The sequence below is a fragment of the Monodelphis domestica genome, chromosome 7, assembly GCF_027887165.1.
Source record: "Monodelphis domestica isolate mMonDom1 chromosome 7, mMonDom1.pri, whole genome shotgun sequence".
NCBI classification, from domain to species: Eukaryota; Metazoa; Chordata; class Mammalia; order Didelphimorphia; family Didelphidae; genus Monodelphis; species Monodelphis domestica.
The window spans coordinates 163,039,758-163,065,942 of NC_077233.1; the positions used below are offsets into that span (position 1 = coordinate 163,039,758).

The 26,185-nt window shown below is 36.9% G+C and overlaps 1 protein-coding gene across 8 annotated transcripts in view; it reads right to left on the bottom strand.

Moving 5' to 3' along the window:
* TLE1 (TLE family member 1, transcriptional corepressor) overlaps positions 1–26,185 on the bottom strand; it is a 117,167-nt gene that overhangs the window by 53,919 nt on the left and 37,063 nt on the right. For 3 of the 8 annotated variants that reach the window (XM_056805938.1, XM_007498934.3, XM_056805937.1), the window contains 3 exons: positions 24,523–24,627; positions 4,149–4,353; positions 3,374–3,390 (listed from right to left, as the gene is read on the bottom strand). In XM_056805938.1, the coding sequence (XP_056661916.1) occupies positions 3,374–3,390; positions 4,149–4,353; positions 24,523–24,627 (327 nt within the window). The remainder of the gene's footprint in view (positions 1–3,373; positions 3,391–4,148; positions 4,354–24,522; positions 24,628–26,185) is intronic. The other 5 variants (XM_056805940.1, XM_007498938.3, XM_056805939.1 and 2 more) reach the window with 3 other exon arrangements.

Here is a 26,185-nt window from a genome sequence, read left to right on the forward strand (position 1 = left end):
CTTATAATCAGAGTCTCCTAAAATTCCTATCAATTCACAATTTAAAAACAATTAGATTTAGTATGGCTGAATTATGTGATCTAAAGACCTTGTCCTTGAAACCTCTTAGACTGAACAATAAAATATTTCCCTTCTAGATGGTCTCACTAACTGGTAACTTCTGTTTATATTAAATAAACTTGGTCATAAATGTGATCAAGTTCAATCTTGATTTTCTAATATAAATATAAAACTGTTCATCCTTCCTGGAAAAAATCCATTAAATATTGAAGATGATCGAATATGTCTAAGGCATTCCCTAATACACAGAACTTTGTCCCAATCTAAAGGTCCAACTTTTATTTTTTATGTAAACAATGGGCTAATATGGGGAGAGAAAGGGAAGAAAAAGCTAAAGGGTAACAAAACAGACAGCTCTCCCAAGCCCCCTGTTACTGTTAGTCATCAGTGACCCTCACAATATATATACTCATGTTTCTTTTTACCAGGTACTAGGTCTTAGAATTTCAAACTATAACATTTATTGTTTTTTAAAGTATTGATGCATATTTTCCTAATTACCTACAAATACTCTTTAATTCTTACATTCAACTTGGAATCAAGTGCAAGAATCAAAAATGTATTCCTTTAAAAAGAAAAAAAAGTAGCCAAATCATACTGATGAAAAGGAAACACCATTCATCTACTTGCTATATAGCCGCATTTAAGTCAGGTCTATGAAAAGCTCAGATTACAAAACTGTGATACCTACCTGCTTTGCACTATAAACTAATGAGCTAATGGAGTTATAAGGTGATAGGTATCCTAGCTGTATTCTTAATCTGAAAACACTAAAGCAACCAATACTATGGATTCCTCCTGAGATACAAAAAATAAAGTATTAGGGAAAAAATGCAAAGATCAATGAGCTATGATTTATTGGTTTTTTAACTTAGTTTATGCAATGTCTTTGCATTTTCATTTTGCAATACAAGGGAGCTCAATTCAATAAATTTCTAAAAACAAATAGCATATAGTTACTTTAAAATATTATACAGCTTGTCTAAAAAATTTTAAATTTAAAGTATCATTTTCAACTTTGTTAGATTTCTCTAAAACTACATGCTGTTGAAAATTCTCAATTTCTCAAAAATATATACTAACCTGGGAAATCTAGGGTAATCCCATCCCACCACTGTAAATGTGTAAAATATTTCTTATTTATGCCATTGATGCGACAAAAACAACAACAACTCTGGTTCTTAAAAATTACAGGAAATTGATCCCATCGATATGTCCAAAACCACACATAGCAGTATGTCAATCTATTGCATATATTTGCTAGATAGGAAATAGAAGATGTTACTGACTTTTGGACATCTCTTCATTTCTTCCATTTCCCCACTGGAGTTTGGTCATATTGATATGAGTATTCCAGAGATGCAAATTATAAACCATCCATACCTGCCAACACCATGCAGACCGTGGCCATTTTCATTCATTAGCGCAACACAGGGAACCGATCATTGTGAAAAGCGCCTATTTATCTTATTGGATAAGTATTACCTTTTTAGAAAATTATACAGACTGTGTACATGTACACAGTAGATGGGGCACTAGGCTTTATCTGTAAAAATGGGGGAAATAATAGCACCTACCTTTCCAGAGCTGTTGTTGGAATCAACTAAGATAATTTAGGCATTTTTTAGTCCAGTGCCTGACAGTGTCTTATGTAACTGTTATCATTATATACACATACATAGACATATAAACACACATACATATACATATGCATAGATGTGCTTCTTTATATTCAAGGACACACACATAAACAAATAACCCCTTATATGCTACTTATGTTATCTAATCTAATGGTAGCTTGTACCTTTTGACATTCCAGAACAGACATTCTTAACCTGGGAATCCGTGAATTCTTTTAAAAAATATTTTGATAACTGCATTTCACTATATTGGTTCCCTTTACATCGAGTGTATTTTATTTTATGTATTTAAGAGTATTGGTCTCAGAAGGGGTCTGTAGACTTCATAGGCCTGCCCAAAGGGTCTTTAACACACACACAAAAATCTTAAGAATCCTCGTTCTAGAACAAAAATAGGAATAAGGAAAATGCTAGCAATTTATGGAACTATCCATGGATGATAAAATGTACAGATCCTGACATTAAATACTAAAAGTTCCATTTACCGTCATCATTTGACACCATGTATGTTCCCTAGTTCAGATGTTTTCTTTGCACATTCTGAAGAGAGTATCTGACAATTTATTTTAAAGTAACAGAGGAGTTCACCAAATATCAGTCTCCCTAGCAACAATTCAACCAAACACATTTTCACAAAGATTTTCAAGAGTAACTATTGTTAACTTCTGAGCTTATGTAGAAAAGGGGTGGGGGAGGAATTATTAGGCTTTTTTTTTCATTTTTACAAGCATTTAGGGGGTCTCCTTCCTAGAGCTCCAAAGATCTTTGCTATGAAATGTGATAAGGAACAAAAAGTTAAGTAGAGTATCTTAGTTTACCCCATACAATAATTATCACACATGAGATGACCACAACTCTTCAATCTTCTTAAGTCTCTAAAGTTGGTAGAGGGGAGGTTAAATGGGACAGAGACCAAAGAAAAGAGAAGTCATGATAGTAGGCAGTAATAGCTCCTATTCTTAGTTTCTTTTTATTGTTGTTCTAGTCTCTAAAACCCATTTTCATCAAACAGTGCCAACCAGGAAGGAGACAGGGAGGTACTGTGGAGGATACAAAATGGACCAACACTAAACAAGACCCATATGCACACAGTACCTTCACCTAAACTGCCTGGCTTTCTTAGAATTTACCTCAAATACAAATTTTAATCTAACTTAACTTAAAATTGAAATTTCTGCCAGGGGTAAATACTTAAGGGAAACTATGGGGCCAGGGCAAACCGAGTAGCTAAGTCATATTACAGGGGAATAACTCAGAAGTAACTCACTCCCTATGAATTCAGATTTCTCACCTGGAGGGTTCTCTTAAAAAGAGTCTACACATCTCTTAAAGGCAACCTGAAGTCCATGTACAACTATGAGTTTATTATCCACACCAAACACTCAACAACTACAGCAAGCAATTGCCTGTAGTGACAAAGAGTGACAAAGAGTGACAAAGTGCTCTTTGTCACTAAGGACAAAACTTTTAAGACAATTAATTGTCTTGTAGCCTGACCCAACGAAATCGATCCTTTGGAAGGAAAACCAAGATTTTCATTAAAACACAAAACAAAAATGAACAAAGCAGGACGCTGTGTGTGTGAGTGTGTGTTGGGAGAGAGAAAGAGAAGTGAAGTCTGGGCAAGTGTTGGGAAAATAGATTGTTTTTATGTGAGGAGTTTCAGTACTTACTGTGCCCGGTTCTCTGTCTGATCCCGTGGTTACCAAGAAACGCACAGACATGCCCGTTCAGACACAGAGAGGCAAGAACAGAAATAAAAAAAAGGGGGGAAAAATTAGAACACAAGCCCCGAACAGTTTTAAAAATGGCTTTTATTTATATAAGTCATTGCACATTCCTAATACAGTGATTTCCTGAAAATTACAGTATTTTGTAAACATAAGATTTACAGTTTAACCATACACAAAGCCTATTTTTTAAATTTCATGACAGAATAAATTACTTTTCTTCAAAAATTAGTCAAGTGCAATTTTGCCCAATATTTAATGCATACTAGAATTAAAGCCTATGAAACTAAGTAGTAACAGATGCAATTATCTAACCTTTCATTTGAACACATTCACTTTCAAATTTAACTTTCATTTCACCCCATTTCACAACATTACTTTCTTTGAAAATCACCCAATTAAAGCAGTTAACAGTTTTTCATAATATGGTGCAGGCCACTGACATTACATTAAGCAGTTGCCAAGATGTCAAAAAAAAAAAAAGCCCCACAATCTATAGTGAGAGAAAGCCTCTAAATCCCCATCATTTCCAACACTGAAAACTTCAGTGTTTCAGTGGTTAAAAAAAATTAAAAAAAAAAAGGTTTTTGACAGTTCCTTTTCTCTCATTTTATATAAACTTGGGATTTCTTTAGGAGATGGACACAACTTTGCAGCATTGTATGAATATTCATTTGACAAAGAATGAGGTCCTAATCAGGCTTGCCATGCCTCTCACCTCTGTGGTGGTCTGCATCATGATGTTTCTTGTCATCTTTTATTGCCAAGTGAGACTGCCCGCTCAATGCACTAGAGAGGGCGAGGAGGCCAGCGCTGCTTCCGAGGGGCGGGATCCCAGGAGGCTGGAGTCCCGATGGGTGAGGTGTGAGAGGCACTGGAGGTCCATGGCCATGAGAGAGATGCTGAGCCTGCAATTGCTGCTGCTGTGGGCAGGGGGTTGTTGGCCATTCCCAGAAGAAAACAGAACCGTGAAATGAGGGCATGAGGAGAGAGGAAGGAGAGGTAAAAGAGGGGAAGAAAGAAGACACAGAGGGAAGAGGAGGGAGAAAAAGTAAACATGGTTAGCTCTATGATCAAGGATCATGAGTCATGTATTAATATTTTTTAACCCATACCCAACTCTTCCTGAACTATAATTCCTCCATCCCTAGATGCTAAATGTCACAATGGCCTAGAGTCAGAAGACCCAAAGTTCAAAACCATCCTCAGACAACTGCTAGCTGTGTGATCCTGGGCAAGTCACTTAACCAGTTTGCCTTAGTTTCCTTGTCTGTAAAATGGGGCAATAAAAGCACCTACCACCTAGGGTTGCTGTGAGAATAGCCTGAGACAATAATTAGAAAGCAATTAGCACAGTATCTGACACATAGTAAGTACTATATAAATGTTAACTAGTATTATGTCGATTTACCCTAAAAACATGTTACTTTTAATTACCACAGACCCAACCAATTAGGTTATTTAAATGAGCGAGATCAGTGGCCGGGATCTCCATTTATGAATTTGTTTTATCTCTTATCTCCTTCTAACCACAAACCTTGCATTACTCTAACACCACCGTGGCAAGCTACCAAACTGATTTTTGTCATCTGGTAAAAGGAATAAAGAAACCAGGTGGGAAAACAGTTGCTTTCTTATTGAAGGGCTGTCCTGCAGAAGAGGGGTTAAATTTATTCTGCTTAACTCCTGAGGTCAGAAGGAGGACCATCTCCTGGAAGTAGCATTGGAAGGCAGCAGCTAGCTAGGTGGCTCAGTGAATGAATTGAGGGCTGGGCCTGGGGGCAAGAGTTCAAATTCGCCCTCAGAACCTTCCTAGCTGCGTGACCCTGAGCAAATCATCTGGTCCTGACCACTCTTTGGCTTTGGAACCCATACACAGCATTGACTAAGATCGTAGGTGAGGCTTATTTTTAAAAAAATAAGTTAATAGCAGGGAGGCAGATATGGGTTCGCAGTAAGTTAGAATAACTGAAAAATTAGAACGCCCTAAATAATGGAATTGCTTCCCTGGTGAAGCGAAGTAATGTTTATTAGAAGTAAATGAACAAGAAGAAAATCTGGGTGATTCTTTCCCTGATTTTTGTAAAGAAGTCTTCCTGGCTGGGCATGGTCCCTTCCGCCTCAGAGTGCACTTCTGTGATTGGCCGCTCCCCAGGGAGTGGCCAGTGTAAGTGGTTTATCCAGGAGCCAGCATTTGACAGAGATGGGAGGGGCTACAGGGAACCTCAACCATCCTCATTTACAAAGTGCCTCGACAGTCGGTACAATCCCAGGACACACAGCTAGCGATTGGCAGGCGGGGACAAGGATCCCCCTCCCTTCTCCCCTCCAGCCACCGAACACAACACTCTGCCATCACCCTCTCTCCCCACCCCACAATAAATCTGCCCCCATTTAAAAAGGTATTCTTTTCTCTCAAATTACACTTAATAGCTTGCTGAGTGCAATGAAAAATTCTCAAGAAAAGGCAATGCTACATAAATTTAGCCACATTTCAGCTGCCAGATATAAAACTAGGTTTAGAAGAAAGTAAAAATGATTAAAGCTTAATTTCTAAGGTGCCCTGTCAGATCCCAAAATTAAGGCCCTGATTTGTGGTAACTTCCCTAGGCCTCAACTGCTTGTTTTATTGATGGCTCGCCTAGACTGTCCCTACTGCACTAAATCATGCTCGTTCTTCAGTCAGGGCCCCAAGCACTACCTTCTCACTGATTTCTAAATAGAACAATAAATACTCTCTTCAAATCTCTCTACCTTCCGTGTATAAGGTAAAATTGTGTGATTTATCATCAGAAATCAGGCAAATATTTGTATGGAATTTAAAAATCCATTGCAAGCCTCCCCCTTCCCACCCCTCATCATCTGAAAAACAAACCAGCCGTCTCGGGGAGAGGGGGCCGAGCCCCTCGCACATAAATCTCCCTTACCACCCCTGAAGTAAAGCCATGCCTAATGAGAAGAAAGCCAGGGACCAGGCCGGAGCAGAGACACCGAGGAGAGTACTCTGGAAAAGTGTATCTAAACGAGGCATTTACCATTTTAAGATCACAGTAACAATTACTTTATGCATATAATCACCTTCCTGTCGTTTCAAAGACACTAATTCCTGCTCTGTCACCTGTTAAGGGGCTCAGCAACAGCAAGACATAAAACTGGAGAAGTTGGCAGCAGCCTCACGGTCTGCTAGGCATGCTCATTAGCACTTAATTAAAAACTAGACACCTGCCATAAGAAATGTGCTCAGAGAAGGATGAGTAAAAGGTCTGTCCTAGCACCAATTACTATCATTACTGGGAGAATAAGAGCTATGTCCGGTTTGGGGGGAGGGGCGGGAGGGGAAGGAGAACCCAATGATGCATACACAAGCAACTGCAGTGGTTAATTAACCATGGCGCTGACTATGGGGGAAAAGGGCAAAGTGGAAGTTCAACTACAGTAGATACTACTTCCCTCACCGAAAAGGCTTTCAAAAAAGAACCGAGGGGTTTTAGCTCCATGTCAGCTCTGGTAGGCGTTCAACTCTTGCTTTGCATTCATTACTGTTCCAAATGCAGAAGCAGGCTCTCTCATCTCCCTATGTTTAGAAATAGGAAATCTAAAGCATAAGATGTAAATACTAATATGTCAATTGCTTCAAAATCACCGTGAGCCTATGTTCAGAGGTGGGGAACTGGACCCAATATAGCAAATCAAACAAGATTTCATTCAGTGCCATGTGAGGGCACTGGAAATATCAAAAACTATAAAATAGATATAGCAAGTAAATTAGCTGATTAAAAGTAAGTCTCTTTTTTAATTCCTATAACTAGTCTACTTTTCCCCCAATTTTGATACTGAATCTGCACTTCAATATTCAGTGAAGTTGGCCTTTTTTTAAACAAAAAGCCCATAAATGTAATGCTATACATAGTAGCAACAGAATAACTCACAATCAGTTATCAATTCATTTAAATTAAATATTAAATAGGGCAACTGAGTACATGGTCCAGGGGGTGGAGAATACAAAAAACAGACAAGAGAGAGAGATCCCTGCTCTCAAAGACTGTGTAATCAAGTAGAAAAAAAGATTATAAAATGAATAACTACAATACAGGCATGAATGTTTTTAAGTTCTATAGAGCCAGTTATGTTGTCATGGGAGAATGGAGGGAAATAAGGAGAGATTATTTTCTCCTGGGGGGATCAAAAGTAGATTCATGGAAAAGTAACATTTCGGTGAGTAGAAGACAGAAAATATTGCTAGGTTGTCACTGGGAAAAGAAAAAGAGGGAAAAAGAAAAAAAAATAGCATCCTAGATGCCTAGGAGCATGGAAGGAAGCAGAAGAATGGGAAAGTGAAGGAAAATAGAAAAAGCAATTAATTGGAATTTTTATATAGAGAGTTCTATACAAGTTTACAGACAGCTTGGCATGCTATAAAAATTAAACGGCTAACCCAGAGCACCTAAGATGAAATTTGAGGAAGGTCAAGTTTTCTACAACAAAGTACTTTCTCCATCATACAGTCAAGTTACCGTATGTAAAAATCAATAAACATTCATTATATTTAGACTACAGTACAGTACCCAATATGCTGAATGACATAATAGAAATGGCACTGAAGACAAAAAAGACCGGAAACAATTATACAGATGATACAGATAAATCCATGCTGTGATTCTCAAGATAAGAAAGATAAGAAAAAGGATAGATAAGCTATTGAACAACTTTTTTGTTAAATCACAGATCAGGACAACCAAAAGAGGTTCTGTATAAGGGGTGCTATTTCACTCTGAAGGAAGTCAAAAGACTTCCAAAAGAGATAGAATTAAAGAGTGAGGGAATTCTAGGCATAGGCAATAGGCCAGAAGTGGTGGATGAAATGTCAACTTCAAGAGACTATTTAGTTGGAATATAAAAGTCCACCAAGGAGAACAGTATGTGAGACTTGAAGGATAGTGATAATGGTACTCAATTAACTTATTTGAATAATAATGAAATTAACTTTCATAATACTCACTCACAAGTATATATCCCTTTAAGACTTATAAAGCACTTTCCTCAGAATGACTTTCATGAATTACTTTATGATCTCAATTTTACAAATAAGAAAACTGAGAGTATGAAGTTAAGTAATTTGCCCAAAGGAACAGATGGCAAGTGTTTGTAAAAACTTTCCACCCCATCTTGCTACTGACCTATGTAAGAGGGAGGCAGGAAGGGGGAATAAAGAGTGAATTGTTTGCTCTGTTACTCTGAACTTTCCTAAGGAGATGCTACAGAAATAAAGCAAAGTCTTGAAAGCAAAAAATAGATTTTAATGACTGACAGTCCAATGAAAAAAAATTCTAAAGGTAATTGAAAAACCCACATATCCTTTGAATATCTCTTTTCCACCTTTACAAAAAGGCAAAAGAATATGCATACTATTTAAAATAAATGAGGGGCAGAGAGCCAGAAGAGACTATTAAAATGATAAAAAGTACATATCTAAAACCAAAAGCCAATATTACTTATAATAAAAAAATATTAGCAGCTTTTGGAAGAATTATGAAGTAAACAAAGGTCTCTTTTCTTCACTGTTATTTGACACAGTTCTAGAAATGTTAGCAATAATAATAAAGAGAAAGAAATCAAAGGTGAAAAAACATAGTTGAAGAGGAGACAAAACTGTCCCTAAATGACATGATGGTTTCCTTAGAAAACCTCAGAGAATGAGCAAAGAAACAAGCATAAATAAACTTCCAGTAGAGTAGCAAAATAGAAAAATAATCCCATAAAAATGAAATAAGTAGGAGTGAAGATGGAACAACATTTCCACATTTCAAATACTGTGTGTTATCATCAAAATTATTTGATACTGGATAAAAAAACAAAGTGCATAAATAGAACAGACTAGATAAGGATGGTTCAGAAATGAATGAACTTGATTATTATGTTGTACCATAAACTCAAGAAACAAACAAAAAAAAAAACCTACAGGCAAGTGATTCCTTTGATTCCTAGGAAAATTGTAACATCTTTTATTAAAGGAGTATTTAGTGAATATCTCTAAAAGGGAGCCAAGTACATTAAGAAGAGGTCATGTCAAATTCATTAAATTTCCCCCTCCCCTTTTCTATTAGATGGGATCTAGTGTATGTATCTAGAATACTGAGGTTTTAGCAGAGCATTTGACAAAAACTGTCATCCTTCCTTTTCATGGGGAAAAGAGGAAAAAAGGTAGGAACAGTTATTAGGGGCTGTGTTGATTGGCCAGCCTCAGTAAATGGTTCAATGCCTATTGAACATAGGTAGCCGCCTGCTTATCACATTTTCAGAAGACACACAACTGCAAAGAAGAGCTAACTATAATGGGAACAATTATGATCCAAAGAGATCTCAACAGGCTAGAATACTAAATTAAATCTAAGATGCTGGTTTGAAAAAAAATCTACTTCAGAAGGATAATACGATTCATGTTTAAAAAAATATCTGGGTTTTTAATTGTTATTGTTTGTTCTGCTGTTAACTCTAAACCCAAATGAAGTCAGCTGTAATATGGGACAATCAAAACAAGTTAATGTGATTGTAAGCTGCACTAAGAAAAGCAGAAGGTCCAAAAACAGAAAGTGATAATTCCACTACACTTGCTATATACTGGACTACATGCATCAAAAGTACTTTCTGCATGCCACATTTTTAAGAAAAACATAAGTAAGTTAGGTGGGCATTCAGAGAAGATAAACATTCAGGAGGATGACAAAAGGAGCAAAACATGAAATGACTGAAGAAAATGAGTATCTTTGGCAGACAAGAAAAATACTTCGAGAAGATATAACTGATGTCAAGGGATGAAGTAACTATGGAAGAGAAGGTCTGGGAGGTGGTATGTTATATTTCATTAGAAATCTACAGGCAAGGGGGCGTCTGGGTGGCTCAGTGGATTGAGGATCAGCCTTAGAGACAGAGGTCCTAGGTTCAAATCTGACTTCCGACACTTCCTAGTGGTGTGACCTTGGGCAAGTCACTTAACCCCCATTGCCCAGTCCTTACCACTCTTCTGCCTTAGAACTGATTCTAAAGCAGAAGTGATTCTAAGGCAGAAGAGGAAGAAGGGAGGGAGGGAGGGAAAAAAAGGAGGGAGGAAGAGAGGGAGGAAGGAAGGAATCTATAAGCTAAAGATGGATAAGCATGCAGTATGTATCAGAGAGGAAATCCTTTTTCAGGTATGGAGTTGGATTACAAGGTACTTTCCAACTACTGAATCTGTGCAGTTTGTCTAAGAAATTAAGTAAACTGTCAAATATTATAAATCCCTGGGAAGAAGATCTAGTTCCCCTCCACTCATTTTAATTTAATAAAGAAAGGAATTAGATTTATTTTTGCACCACTTGTAGCTTTGTATAGGACAATAAGCATAATACAGTAGAAAGAATACTAAATTTAGAATCAGACAACCTAGGTTCCTATCCTGGTCCTACTATCTATATAAATTTGAGCCAGTGGATTGATCTGAGCCTCGGTTTTCAAATTTATAAAATCAGAGACGAGGACACATTTTAATCATTCAGGTCCTAGTGTGCCTATTAATGTCCAATATTTCTGGTCCCATCAAGGTTTTGTTTCGTTTTTAATTTAGCTTTTACTATTCCTTTATCCCAAATTTTTTTTTGCAACTCAAAAAAATGTACATCTACTTCCTAGAACTGACTAGTATTGTAAAATTAAAATATGAAACCCTTCACAGCCCTTCCCCCAAATAAGTATCATATTGTCCTGTGCAACACAGAAAAGATTCAAAAGTGGAGCCTTTTACATATTGATGCTGAAAGGCAATTATGAGATGGTTTGGATTTGGAATTTGATATTCTCATTCTCCTCCCCTAGCCTGTCAAATTTATGAAAGACAAGAGTAAAACATACTAAATGTTGGGTTAGTTAATGACACCTCAGACACACAAAGGAATAATGTCTCCTTGTCCGTGTCTTCCAAAGAAAACCTCACACAAACAATACTTTAAATAACTACTTCCCCAACATGGAGAAAACAGTCATGATGGTCACAAACACAGGCAGAAACAGAACCCTTGTTTCTTGCTTTAATGGCTAATGCAAGGAAGGAGGAATTTTATTTTAACCCTTAATCTTCACATAAAAAAATATTCAAGTTAAAAAAACTTACACTCATTTGTATTTTCTCCAAATCACTACACTGAATTTATTGCCAAATCTTTTTTCTTTCATTTAAAGACTTTTCACAATGCAGAGAGGGGAAACAAATGGCATGACACCTTGTACACAAATAGGGAAGAGCTTAAGTACAGTCAGTTCTGCTATAAGGCTTGTTTCAAAACAGGAATTTATTCCAACACGATTGATACATCAGGGAACATTTTGTGTTAGCTTATGTGTGATTTTGTCCTCCAGAAAACAAAGGGAGAACACAGAAAACTCAACCACTTCACAAGGACTCATTAGCTACAATCCTTTTGACACCTAATTCCATAAGCAAACTTCACATCTTTATCAAATCAAGGAGTTGCTCAAGACTGCCGGCCTGCCCTCCTGTGAACTAGAACACCAAGCAGCAGTCCAAGGCTATGGAGAACGCCACAACTTATTGTACTATTTGTGCATTTCTCAGATGCTGTGCTACTGTTTTAACTCAAGTTCTTATCTTTTTCTGTCACTGAGTTGGGTTTTTTTTGTGTGTTGGCTTTGTATTAGTGACGGGTAATTTTTGAGAACGGATATGTACTATTATTGTACTGCTTGACAGGTAGAAATCTCTCTCTCTCATCAAAAGAAAACACAGCATTTGAAGGTTTCTGCCTCACTTAAAGGCCATACTCATAAATAACTGATGAGAAACAATCAACGGGGTATCTGAGTGATTTACACATATCAAAAAGATTTCTAGGCATTAGACCTGTTATTTCCCTAATTCTGAGAGACTCTGACATGAAGAATTCTTCTCTGCCAGGGAGGGAAGCACTTTTTCTACAATTTAGACTCTTAGAGAGTCACGTGGGACATTAAGAAGTATAAGAACTTGCCCAGAATCACACAATTAAAGGGGAGGCTTGAACTCAGGCATAGGTAGGCTAGTGATCAGGGCTCTGGGCCTGGAGTCAAGATGACCAGAAGACAAATTCAGCCTTAGACAATAGCTGTGAGGCCCTGGCCAAGTCCTCTAACCTCTCTGTATCCTCATATGTAAAATGGGGATAATGACAGCACTTACCTCACAAGCCAGTTGTAAGGATAACATGAGATATCTGCAAAGCATTTTGCAAACTTTAAAGCACTAGGTAAATGCTAGCTATCATTACTTTATTATTTCTGACATTAAGGTCAACCCTCCTTTCTATTCATTATGTCATTCAATTGCAACCAAAAAAGTTGGGAATCATTAAGAATATCTTTGCAGAAAAATTGGAAGATGAGGGGATGCCCTCTGATTGGGGAATAGCTGAACAAATTGTGGTATCTGTTGGTGATGGAATACTATTGTGCTCAAAGGAATAATAAAGTGGAGGAATTCCATGGAGTCTGGAACAACCTCCAGGAAGTGATGCAGAGTGAAAGGAACAGACCCAGGAGAACATTATACACAGAGACTGACACTGGCACAATCGAATATAATGGACTTTTCTACTAGCAGCAATGCAATGATCCAGGACAATTCTGAGGGACTTATGAGAAAAGAACATAGCGCTATCCACATCCAGAGAAAGAACTGTGGGAGTAGAAACACAAGAAAAACAACTGCTCGATCACATGAGTCGAGGGGATATGGCTGGGGATGTAGACTCTAAATGATCATCCTATTGCAAATAATAATATGGAAATAGGTCCCAGTGGAATTGTGTGTCGAATATGGTAGGGAAGGTGAGGAAAAAAGCATGATTTTTGTAATCCTGGAAAAATGCTCTAAATTAACAATTAAATTTTTAAAAAAATACCTTTGCAGGACTAACTTAAAACTGACCTAAGACTTAACATGAGTCATATCTATATCAAATAACTTTTGCTTATCTATATATCGAGTCACTACCAGAACACTATGCTCTGCATCCCTTTGGGTCATTTTTTAAAAAACTTTCTGTCATAGAATTGAGACTGTGTATTGGTTCCAAGGCAGAAAAGCAGTAAGGGCTAGGCAATGAGGGCTGAATGATTTGCTCAGGGTTACATTGCTAAGAAGACCAGATTTGAACCCAGGATCTTTCATCTCTAAGTCTGACTTTCAATCCCCTGAGTCACCTAGCTGTTTCCCATTATTCTTCAGATTAGCAAACATAGTCTTGAAATCACAGCAAGTTTAGAATGTATCTTCAGAACATACATTTTTAAGAAATGAGAATCTCTAGTTTGGGACAGCAAGAATCATACTATTAATCTTTCATATTTTTAACAATTTAATTTCTAATTCAAGTAGTAGTATTCTAAAGAACTTGAAAGCAATACAAATTTTATTTGAACTTATATGGTAAAACATCTATCACAGTTTGGAAATGTTTGAACATTAATAATAATCAAATTTATAATAAGGTCATTTCTCCATTTGATAAGGTTGATGCATTTCTGTGAAGGAGAGCTACTTTGATCAAGAAAATGATCCAAAACAATTAAAAAGGGCCCACAAGGAAAAATGCTACCCACTGAGAGAAAGAGAGAGAGAGAGAGAGAGCGAGAGAGAGAGAGAGAGACATAATCAACTTTGAATGCAGACTGAAGCATACTTTTTAAATTTTATTTTTCCTGGGTTTTTGGAGGGGTCTGTGTTATCTTTTACAACATGGCTAATATAGAAATATGTTTTTCATGATATCATATGTATAATTGATATTAAAATGTTCCTACACAAGGAGAGGAGTAGAGCAGGAGGGAGGGAAAGAATTTGGAACTTAACATTTTAGAAAATTCACTCAATGTCAAAATTGTCAATGTCAAAAATTCTTTGCACATAATTGAGAAAGTTTTTTAAATTAAAAAAACATTAAAAATAAAGTCGATGCCTTAACAGAATATTGTAGAAATGTCTAAACTACTGTTAATCAACAATTAGCAAATGCTCTATAAATAAGGGTAACAAATGTCTTCAATATGCTAAAGAATGTTAATAGGAGGGGACAATTAGCATTTCGAACATATTTCCAAGGAGATCACAGAGTTAACTACTCTATATGCCTACTGGAGACACATAATATCATCAAAATAGCCTGACAATACCCTGAGAAAGAGATTAGCCATTGAACCACCATCTTATATCTGATCTCCAAATACTAATTCTCATGGTCTGTAATAGCTTAGCTGTATTGGTCAGATCACTGGCCAATTCACTCCATTCTGTTCCACATCTCTCTCTCTCTCTCTCTCTCTCTCTCTCTCTCTCTCTCTCTCTCTCACTGAATACAATGGGAATCAGGTAAAATTATTGACAATACAACTCAAATTTATCACTACCACTAAAAAATAACTTTAAAAGCAGGCTCCGCTGATTGGCTAGTAATATCTTCATATATGATGGGATGGCAAACTCTATCAATATTTATTTCTACTATTTAATGGGTATCTCTGAGAAGCATTGAGAAAATATATAAATTGATGGAAAGAGAAGTAGAAACAAACAAAAAAAAATATATATATATAATGACTCCAATGATGTAAATGGGGAAAAAAAGGTGGAATAATATGCAACTATAATGACCAATTTGGGTCCATAAAAATATACTTCCCTTCTTTCTTTGCAGAGCTATGAGTAGATAAACCTTATATATAGTGTCAAAATTAGCTGATGTGTTAGTTAATTTTCCTAAACATATACATACACAAAGACACATGCAAATACTCTTTTCTTTTTTTATTACATGATAGCCAGGAGAGAAGGAAGGAATATATTTGGAAATGAAGATAATATAAAACCAAAAGATGTAACAATTGTAGGGGGGCAAGATATAGCACTCTTAATGACTGCTATTATATCACTCAACAAACTGAGTGAATAGAGCACTAATTACCTTGGGCACTAAATCTAGAAGTTCTTGCCACTAACTAAAGATATATGCTGAATCCTGGTTAAGTTTTTGGATCTCAATGTCCCCATATGTAATATAAGCTGGTTCTACTTAATGAATTTTAAATTCCTTTTTAGAACTAAAAAATTGTGCTTTCTCCCTTCTGCCTAATGTCTGTCACACTAAGGCTACCTTTGTCAGTAGACTGTTTAAGTATGTATCAGAGAGTTCTGCTTTTTCCTATCTTTATTTAACTTGTACTTCAGATGCTCTCAATTAAGTGTCCCATCAGAATTTATGTCAGGCCTTGCCCAACAACCTTCCAACAAGAAAATGTACAAAACCCCATGGAATAATTTAACGCTATGGAAGAATACTGAAGATTTGAAGCAAATCCCAACACGAGTTAGAGAATGACTCTTAGCAGTACAATTTCATGTTTCATTCCACTCCACCCCGAAGTAGGATGCATCAAAAGCTTTTTGCAGTTTCTTCCTTTTTCTTTTTTTGAAATTTAATCAATCATCATCCTATTAAGATATATTCATATAAAGGGCTTGGCAGCAAATAGATAACAGCTGACAAGGTTGACCTTGAGTGTTACCATAGCCATTTAGCACATTCTTTATGGTAGTTGTGTGTGTTGTTCTTTTAGGCTGTATTCCTGGCTTTTTTTTTTTTACAAAGAAACACATACAGTCCAGGTATTTATAGGCTTTTCAAGGATTAACTGCATACTCCTAAGAATAAACCCTCAAGAGGTTAACCTCATCCTCTTAAACTTCACACACTACAATCCAAGATAACTGTCAACCATGTCCAAGGGGGGAAAATAATCCAACATTTTGCTAATCCTTTATCCAATCAACTCATGCAACAATAGAAGGGCCCTTTAGGAAGCCTGCCACTCGATCTGTCTTAAGCATGTAATCAGTTAAAAGCATGCATTTTCCAAAAAAATATTAAAAACCTACACAGAAGTTCCTCCCCAACTTGAATAATAAATCAAAAAGCTTTTCCACCCCAAGTACTACGTGAGGCACTGTAGATCCAAACATGAAAAACAAAAGCCTCTGCCTTCAAGATGCCTACATTCTCTCAGAGAAAATAGCAGGAACACAGATAACTACGTACAAAACCTATAAAGCTAATACAAACAATTTTGAAGAGGGAAGCACAATTTTGAAGTTGGGGAGATGAGAAAGGTCACATGTAGATACTTAAGCTGATTTTTGATGAAAATAAGGGATTCTAAGAGGTAGCAAAGATGTGAAAAGGGTGTATTTCAGTCATGGGGGATGGGCTGTGCCAAGAAACAAAATTCCAAGGTAAGTTTAGAGGTTTTGTGCATCACCTTTTATATATGCCTTTATTATTGAACATAAAAAGATGCCCATCTGCCAAACAGTTCATGCTCAATATACCTTCAGGGCATCAGCAATCAATAAGATTTCCTCCAAATTTGGCATAATAAATGAGACTACTGATTAGCAGTGTAGCATGGACTAGCCCTGCCTGACCCAGGGCCAGAGAAAACAAATAGATCAACCCTTCAAAGAAGGTAGGCTATTATTAAATAAATCAGAGTATGGTCAGAGTAATCACTGAAGCTCATTGCCATCCAGACTCTGTGTATCCGCACTAGAAGGATGACAGGTTTTCTGGTGACTATGGTGAGCATATCATGCAGTGGACACCTGGTTTTTCTGGCTACACAGCCAAAACACCCCAAGTGTACATGCCTTTTGCCCTCTTGTTCTTCTCCCTGCATGCATATACACTATGTCCTTCAAATCCCTCCTTGAAAATCTATCTAATTGCTTTGTAAAGGGAACCTGACTATTCTCTCATTGAACATTGGATCCTGAAATCAATGATTCCTTTTTTCAAACATGATCCCATTTATGAATTCTAAAACTATTCCTTTTTGGTCAAAAAAAAAAAAGAACTTCAGAATTTTTTTAACCTTGCTTATAATAGAGTTTGCATAATAGAAAGTGCTAAATGGCTATGCTTTTCTGATCATATGTACCTAAAAAAAATCATTCGTGCATGAAGAAAAGCATCTGGCTCAAACACTCAAATATATGTAAACCCTGTCTAAGAAAATATAAACAGTAGTCTTCAAATTCTAGTAACTGGAGCTTAGAACATTCAGCCAATTACACTCATATTATCTATTTGTGGCACTCAGCAGGCCTGGAAAGATCATGATGTATTTCCTGATATGGTCCCAAAAGGCCTCCCCCCTGTCACGAGAGGGTTGATAATCCCCAGACCAATAATAGCATAAACACAATGGAAGTGTAGCTGAAACTAAACTGAGACTAGGCTTAGAAATGGACAAATGCTACTTTATGTAAGGGGGGCAGCTACGGAGCACTGTGGATAGAGCACCAAGTCCAGAAATGGGAGGTCCTGGGTTCAAATATGGCCTCAGACATTTAACCCTCCCCATTGCAGAGCCCTTGTGGCTCTTCTGTCTTAGAACTCTTAAAAAAAAGTAATGAGACCAATTTGCCTTGTGGAAGGAAAACTCAAATTCAAATCTTACCTCAGACCCATTCAACTTTTAAATTCTGGGCACTGTGGTAGGTGCTGGAGATTCAAAGCACAGAAGAATTTTTTACCCTTAAGGAATTTATATTCTACTAAGAAGACATGACAAGGTTTTATATATATATACATATATATATGCTGAAATAAACATATATATATATATATATACATATATATATATATGCTGAAATAAACATTAAGCAATTTCCAGGACAAAATGAAGGGTAGTTTGTTAATAGAAATGGGATTCCCAAAGTGGCAATGAAAGAGTATTGAAGCATGGAAACCATTCTGGACATCAGACCAGTGTCAGAGGCAACTCTAACAATGTTATAGACTAGTTGCTGATCTACACTGGTAGAGGGAGATAGGGATAAAAACTGATAAATCAACCAGCATGTATTGAGTTCCAGGTATTGTGCTAGCCCATTGAAGCTTAAAGTGCTTAAAGACAAAAACCAAACAGTTCTTCCTTTCAATCAAGCTTACTGTGGCCTATTGGAGGATGGGGGTAGGGGGTGGGGTAGAAAGAGAGAGACAGAGACAGAGAGACACACAGACAGAGAGACAGAGAAGGAGAGAGAGAGAGAGAGAGAGAGAGAGAGAGAGAGAGAGAGAGAGAGAGAGAGAGAGAGAGAGAGAGAGAGAGAGAGAGAGAGAGAGAGAGGGTAAGAAATGGATGTATGAAATAACAGGAAAACACCTCAAGTAGTTAAAATGAAACTGACTATGGGCACATCACATACCTCTGGGGGTTTGCTTCCTCATCTGTAAAAATAGCAAGGATGAGCTAAATGACTTAAGAGTAGTTAGCCAGCAGATTATTTAAAATTCCAATTCTGATCCAATCCAATCCCTTCCAATTCCAAAATTCCTAAGATTCAGATTCTGTGATTTGTGGTAGAAATGTAGAGGGGAAAAAAAGCAGCTTTTGTTCTTGTACATGTAGGATCAAACTCTGAACTTTATGCTTTTCTGGTTGGCTATCAGTCAAGTCAATGCCTGGAGGCTTTTTAACACTGTGAAGGAACAACTGGGCAGAGATCAAAGGAATACTTTTTTTTTTTAATAGAGAGAGGCAATAAGGTTTGGTTCATGTATTTCAAAAGGCAGGTAAGCCTTGTAAAACTTTGGAAGCCCAAGCGAGCCTATTTCTAGAGTGGCTGAAATGCCAAAAGCCTGATCTATGATGTCTATAGAGAAATTTTCAGGGAGGAAAAGACAACAGTTAAACAGATAATCCCTAAATTTCTTTAAGAAGTGGCCCCAAATCCTTCCTAGCTCCCAATCTCAAAAGTTCCCCAAAGAATCCCATGGCATGGACGAAGGTGTTTTTCTTCTAATGTCACAAAAAATGAAGCCACACTAGGAAAGAATTTTGAATCATACAATAATGCTTCATTTTAATATGCATTATAACTGCATTAATCCTGATCAAAGCATATGTACTTTTAGAAAGTTTTTTCATGATAAATTTTTAAGAATGCAAAAGATCAACTAATGTAGGTTTCTTAAACCTTTTGTGGGTCATAGACCCTGTTTGTCAATCAGGTGAAGCCTATGGTCCCTTTTTTTTCAGAAGATTTTTAAATGCATAAAATATAATACATATGTTAACAGAGAAAATCAATTATATTTAAATATATAAAAAATTTTAATTCACACACCTGAGACACATACTTAGGTTTAGCCTCACTTAAAAATATTTTACATGTTTTTTTTTTACAAAAACAATTAGATAAAAAAAACACAAATGGGAAATTTATTACCCTGAGAACATACTATAAAGGGAAAAAATAACTTACTCTAAAGAGAAAAACAGTGGTATAGTGGAGAAGGAGAAGAATTGCCAACTAGTCAGTATATGATCAACTTGGTCAGTTTTTTTTTAATCACAGAAGCCAAATGTTCTTATTAATATGACTTTTTAAAAAATCTTTATTATGGTAACCCTAGCCAAGACTCAGCAGGGCTATGTCAGCTGAGGTTGGGAGCTGGATATTACAAGGATAGAAATAGCTAGGGATACTTTTTTTTTTAAGTCAAGTGAGGACAAAATCCTGGAAAATGGGGTTTCCTGATATTGGGAAATTGTGGGGGGGAAAGTGAAAGAAGTGCTGAGTTGAATAGTGGGGTGATAATCACTATGGTGGGATTGTGTAATGCTAGTTAACTGGTCAAAATATAAGTGGCATTACAGTTTCTCATTAAACTTACATTTGTTTTATCACTGAAAGTTTAAAAAATGTTCTTCACAATGATCTTTGGCAGTGTATAGTACAAATATTGTTAGTTCTTTTTTATCAGATGAGAAACCAGACTCAGGGAATTTAAGGGACTTCCTCCTAGTCCCACAGCCTAATATCAGTGACAGAATTCAGTCAAGCCTCTTGATTCTAAGAACCAGCATTCTATTCCTTTGCCTTGCCACTCAAAGTGAAGATGAAGTTTGGGAACAACTTGCTAACAAAACAAAGCAAGATGGGTTAAAGCCACAGAGATGACTGATGGGTGACTGTCACTTTGCCTGGGGATACCAAATTTGGCAAGGCCTGAAAGTTGCAGTTTTCCAGCAACATAAAAATAGAGCGTGTCAATTAGTAAGCAGTAACACTTAAGATTTTTAAAAGGAAGATACAGGAAGGGAGGATGAGGAGAGTTTCTCTCTTCTCCAGCCTTCTTTACTGCCTCCCTTACCCTCCAACTGGGGACCCATTTATTATTCCTTGGTCCAGGTGCAAAAATGTAACATTTTGCTTTAAGGATTGCAAAGAGCTTTACATGCATTATCTTATTTGATCCTCACAAGCCCGTGAGGTTCATGCTATTGTTGTTTAGTCATTTTTCAATACCGTTTGACTTTTTATGACCTCGTTTGGGGTTTTCTTGGCAAAAATACTAGAGTAGTTTGCCATTTCCTACCCCAGGTCATTTTACAGATGAGGACACTGAGGTAAACAGGGTTGAGTAACTTGCCCAGGGTCACACAGCTATTAAGTGTCTGAGGCCAGATTTGAACTCAGGAAGATGAGTCCTTTTCTGACTTCGGGATATTAATACTTACATTTTATAAGTGACAAAAACCAAAAGTAAGAGATTAAAATTTGCTCACACAGAAAATAAATGTTTGAGTTGAATTTGAATTCAAAGTCTTCCCTACTTCCAAGGACAGCTCTCTACTATATTAGCCAGCTTCCTTTATATATATGTCTGTAGTTATCTATAAAAAATTGAACATCAGTCATGTATATAAGCCCCATTCTACTACTGCTTCCATGACAAAAATTTAGATTTGACTCATGTCAAGTTTAAAGTAGTTTTTCCAGGAATAATAACCCACTAAGTGTGAGGACGGCCTGTAGAAATCTGATACTAAAGTGCTCACATTCATATATATTCATTTCCCAAAGCTCATCTTGTTCCACTAAAGCCCCAGTGGTTTGTGTGTCAAAGCCGACCAAACCCTGAGTTCATTAAGTACTCTGTATTATTAAATAGCCCTTTTATGGTTACAAGAACACAACCCATTTAATAACAAATAGCTTTTAAAAAGCAGCATTCAACAGGTAAACATGCAATCATTATTCTACTGAAGCCATCAAATTTACTTTCTCTCCTTCACCACTGAAATAGTCAAAGCCAAGAAGAGAAAAAACAAAAGCCTTGAATATACATTTTCAAGAGTCTCTCTTGTCAAAACAGGGGGCGAGGAGAGGCTAACAATAAAAGAGAAATAAGTGAACAGATATTGTCCTTCCTGTGACAATTGAGTTCATTTCCAAAATAACATAATAATAATTTGATTCATCTAGAAAGAAAAATTAAAAACTTCCCTTCTCCCCAGAGTGCCGCGTGTGAGATTCAAGTATACATAGATGCTTAAATGGAAGTTTTCTGTTGCTAAGAAAACCTAACCTTTTTCCCACAAGTTTACCTTAAGAGTAACATCTTTAGCACAATTGAGCAGTAAGTTCTTTGACTGCACCTTAAACTGAGAATTTTTTCGCTCATTTGCATTTTAAAGAGTACTCTTTCATGATCCTTCACACTTGTAATAGATGTCTAAACCGTTAAATTACTATTTCTTTTCTTAGCCTGAAAGACGATGCAGTTTAAGGGCATGGCCCCTTCTATTGTTCTTTACACTAAGTCAGGTCCCTGAACAATACTGACAGCTGCTATCAAACCAGGCTGCATTTACTTTGGTGTACAGCTGCTGCTTGTAGGAACAGACAGCCTCCTGATGCCTCCTCCCCTCTGGGGAGACAGGTTGACACACTGCATGTTCAATGAATGGGGTGCAAAGGTCTACTGAATTGTCAACCCAATTTTATGCTGCTCTGATTTTCCAGGATGCACACAATCCCTTTCAAGTAAAATCAGGCATATGTCAAGAGCATGAAACTTACAGTTTAGGATAGGATCATTATTGATCACATCCAACTATAAAAAAAAAATCCCCCTGACAAATTAATACATATGTGAAATGATCCATTATAAAAAATTAGATTGCTAAGTGTACTGAAGATATCTGGCTGTCAGAGGTCTTGTGTATGGCCTGGCTTTTCCTCTTCTTTGTTACCACACTCTATATTTATGAAACATTAAATGCTTTAGAACAAAGTTAAAAAGTAGTAACAAAGAACTAAGTCCTCCACTTCTGAGAAGAACTCTAAACACTGACACCTTTTCTTTTTTTTTTGGAGAAATTTTATTCAAGATTTGACTATTTTTTTTTCTGAGCTTGAAATACACTGCCAATAAAAAACAATTCTTTAGATCTAGGATGACTTTTAAAAGTTTTATGGTTAGTAAGTGGCACTGAAACATATGGATCTTAAATGTATTGAACTCCATACTTGGAGAATTCTTTGCCTACATTTTGCTTTAATCAAAATAAATTCTTATTCTTTTTTGGAAAGAAGTTGTGCTCAAACCAAAAGTAAAATCCACTGTTATTCTTTGAGATAATATTTGTAAAGGGCACAGTTGGCTTACTTAAGTACCTGGCACATAGTAGGTACTATATAAGTACTCATTCTCTCCCCAAATCAAACATTGTACATGCTAGAGCTCTATATGAATATCTTATTTGAACTCTAGAATAAAGCAATTCATTCCCCAAGAAAAAGGTATAGAAGGTTGCAGACAAATGCATATGTAATTGTGTTTTTTTGTTGAATGTGATTAGAGAGCCGACTAAGTAACAGTCAAAATGTGATACTAAGGGGGGGAAAACAGGGCTTGGATTTGGGGGAAGGGGGAATTGTTTATGCAGAGCTAAGCTGTCAAGTGTAATAAAGCAGCTTGAATAAAATTTAAGCTGAAAATCCACTGAAGCTCCCCATTTCAGGGAGGAAAAAGCTATTAAAAGGGAATGAAGGTCACCCTCCCAGTTTATTTCACCTAATTGACTGCCAATAGCTTACCACGGGCAAACCGACTGCAGATCTGCAATTGAGAAACTGATGAAAGGAGAATTTTCAAGCTGAGGCTCATTCTTTTAATCCTCCCTGGCTCTTATGTTTTTTCTCCATCTCCAGTTGGGATGTAATTTTAAGCACAGATGGATCAACTGGTCCCATTGTCTGCAGACGTCATTGGACTATGGCACTGCTAATCCGTAGAGCAGCATGTCTAATTATCATTACAAAGTGTCTGAGGGAACCATAAAGACCAGCAGGGCATCTTCTCACAAGCAATTAACATAAATTGATAAATGAGTAATTTGAATCCGCTCGGGGCGCTCACAATATGAATAAAATCAGAAAGGACGGCTCCTTGTTTCGGCTACTTCTTTCACTTAGACTGGAAGGGCAGAAAACATGAGAAACATTCTGGAGACCCTGTGGCTGGGGGCTGGGGGTGGGGGAAGATGGACTCATGCAGTGGAGGGAATGCATGGTTCACCAAGTTCATTAATGCACAGCCAATGACCTGTGATTGACAACCAGTCACAAGCACAGGAGTATTAACTGATCTCAGCATATTTAAAAGCAAAAACTTGGTGAAAGGCTATTAGAACACTATGTCAGACAATTAACACTTCTTCAAAAGCAATAGACATTTCTTTTCACTGATGTGCCCCTTTAAAATTCATGAAAGTTGCACAAGAAAGAAAGAGGAAGAAGGGTGAATAGTTATACAGGTTCCAAGTAGTTTGAAAAGCAGAAGGCAAAAGCAAAGATAACTAAAGGAACTAAGGCAATATAAAGCTCAGCCTTAGCCTCACTCACTGATCCCATGCCACAGGAGCAAGGGAAAGAAAAACATTTAGAAGGCTGCCTATCTGGAAGCTTTTGTTTAACTAATGTAATACTAAAAGTCTTGTTATTGCTAATGCAATGAATGCCTGCATGGGAGCCAGGAACAAACCACACTGATTACCCCAATACAGAATGTAGTTGTTTTCTTTCCCCTCCCCCTAATCCCTTCCTCCCCCACCAAAAATATGTCTCTAAAAATTCATGATCTATATACAATAACATCAAGCATCAAAAATATCTTTATGACAAACTAGTAATCAATAAGAAATGAAAGCTTTATACACACTGTAGGAGGGAGCCCTGGAAGGCCACGTACCCCGATGATGGCATTCAACTCAGCCATGGTCACTTGCTTGGCACGTTCAACTGCTTGAGCCACTTGTTGCTGATGCTTTGGAAATAAGGAGAGAAGGCAAGGAGTTAAGCCTCAGATAAGTAAGCCAAGAACTCTATTTGTTCCTTCCTAAAACCTTTAAGCATGGAGAAAGTAAACAAGAAACACTTGCTAAACATTGCAGAGAATAAAGGCAGAGATTTTAATTGAACCACTACACTCACAGGCTCTTTAACCTGCATGCTACTTTATAGATGAGAATAACTAGGCAAAGGAAATCTAAAAATGACTTTTATTTAAGAGCCTTATAGGGCAGGGGTACCATGATCTCTGATACCAAGTGGTGATTTTTAGATCAGTATGTGGGAAAGATGTTAGAACATTGGGCATGAATCAGCTATGATGAAATATCAAGACATAAATGTAAAAAATCCTACACTTGGGCTCAAAAAATCAACTTGACAAGTACAAAATAGAGAGGAGGTATGGCTGGACAGCTATTCATTAAAAAAATAAGAAGATCTGATTTTGTAAATGAACTAAATGAATTTCATCTTGGGCTATACATTTAAAAGGGCAGAGCCTCCCATGAACACAGAGGATAATGCCTCACTGTATTATTTCCTGGTCAGACCCGAAGTCTGCAATATTGTTTCAGTTTTAGGTACCATAAGAAGGACTAAGCTGGGAAATTTCACAAGGGTGCCACAGGAGAATGAATGAAAAACTGGGGATATTTAATCCAGAGAAAAGACAACTTGAAGGGAGGGCTTGATAGATATTTTCATACATCTGAAGGGGTGTGCCTTAAAAAAGGAGTTGTATTTGGTCCCCAAAGTGAAATGGTGAAGTGGACAAAGATTTAAATTTGGGCTTACTGCAAGGAAAATGTTCCTAACCATGAGAGCTATGCAAAAATGGAACTGGTTACTCCTGGAAATGGTTGGGTTCCCTTATTTGAACAAATATTGTATGACCACTTTTGGGGCATATCACAGAAAGGATTCTTGTTTAGATATGATTTGGGCATGAAGATGACGATGATGTTAACCATGAACTAGCATTTAGTAGTACTTTAAGGTTTACAAAGCCCTTTATATATGTGATCTCGTTTGATCTTCACAAGGTGGGAGTTGTTTTACCAACTTTACAGACAAAAGTAAATTGTCTGAGGTCAAAGAAATAGCAAATGTCTAAGGCAAGATTTCAATTTAGGTCTTTTGGACTCCTAAGCCCAATACTCTATCCACTGACACCTCAAGTTTCCCCAAAGCAAAAGAATTCTTAGGGTTCAATATTCTGAGGCCCTAAAATATGTAGGAAACATCAGGCAGAGGTGACCTAAAAATGACCCACATTGAGTCTAATTTATTAGGCAAAAGATAAAGAATTGAAACCAAGTAACAGTTCTCAAAAGGGCAGATTTAACTGTTCAAAGATAAAGAATTAAAACCTAGAGCAGTATGTTCTAACAACTCCCAATCTACCCATCGCTTTAAAAAGTTGCCTTGTATAGACTTTCTTTTTATTCTTATGCTTTCTCCCCACTCTCCTAAGAAGACATTTATATATCCATCTCAATCCCCATAATCACTTTAATTTTGGAAATATATCA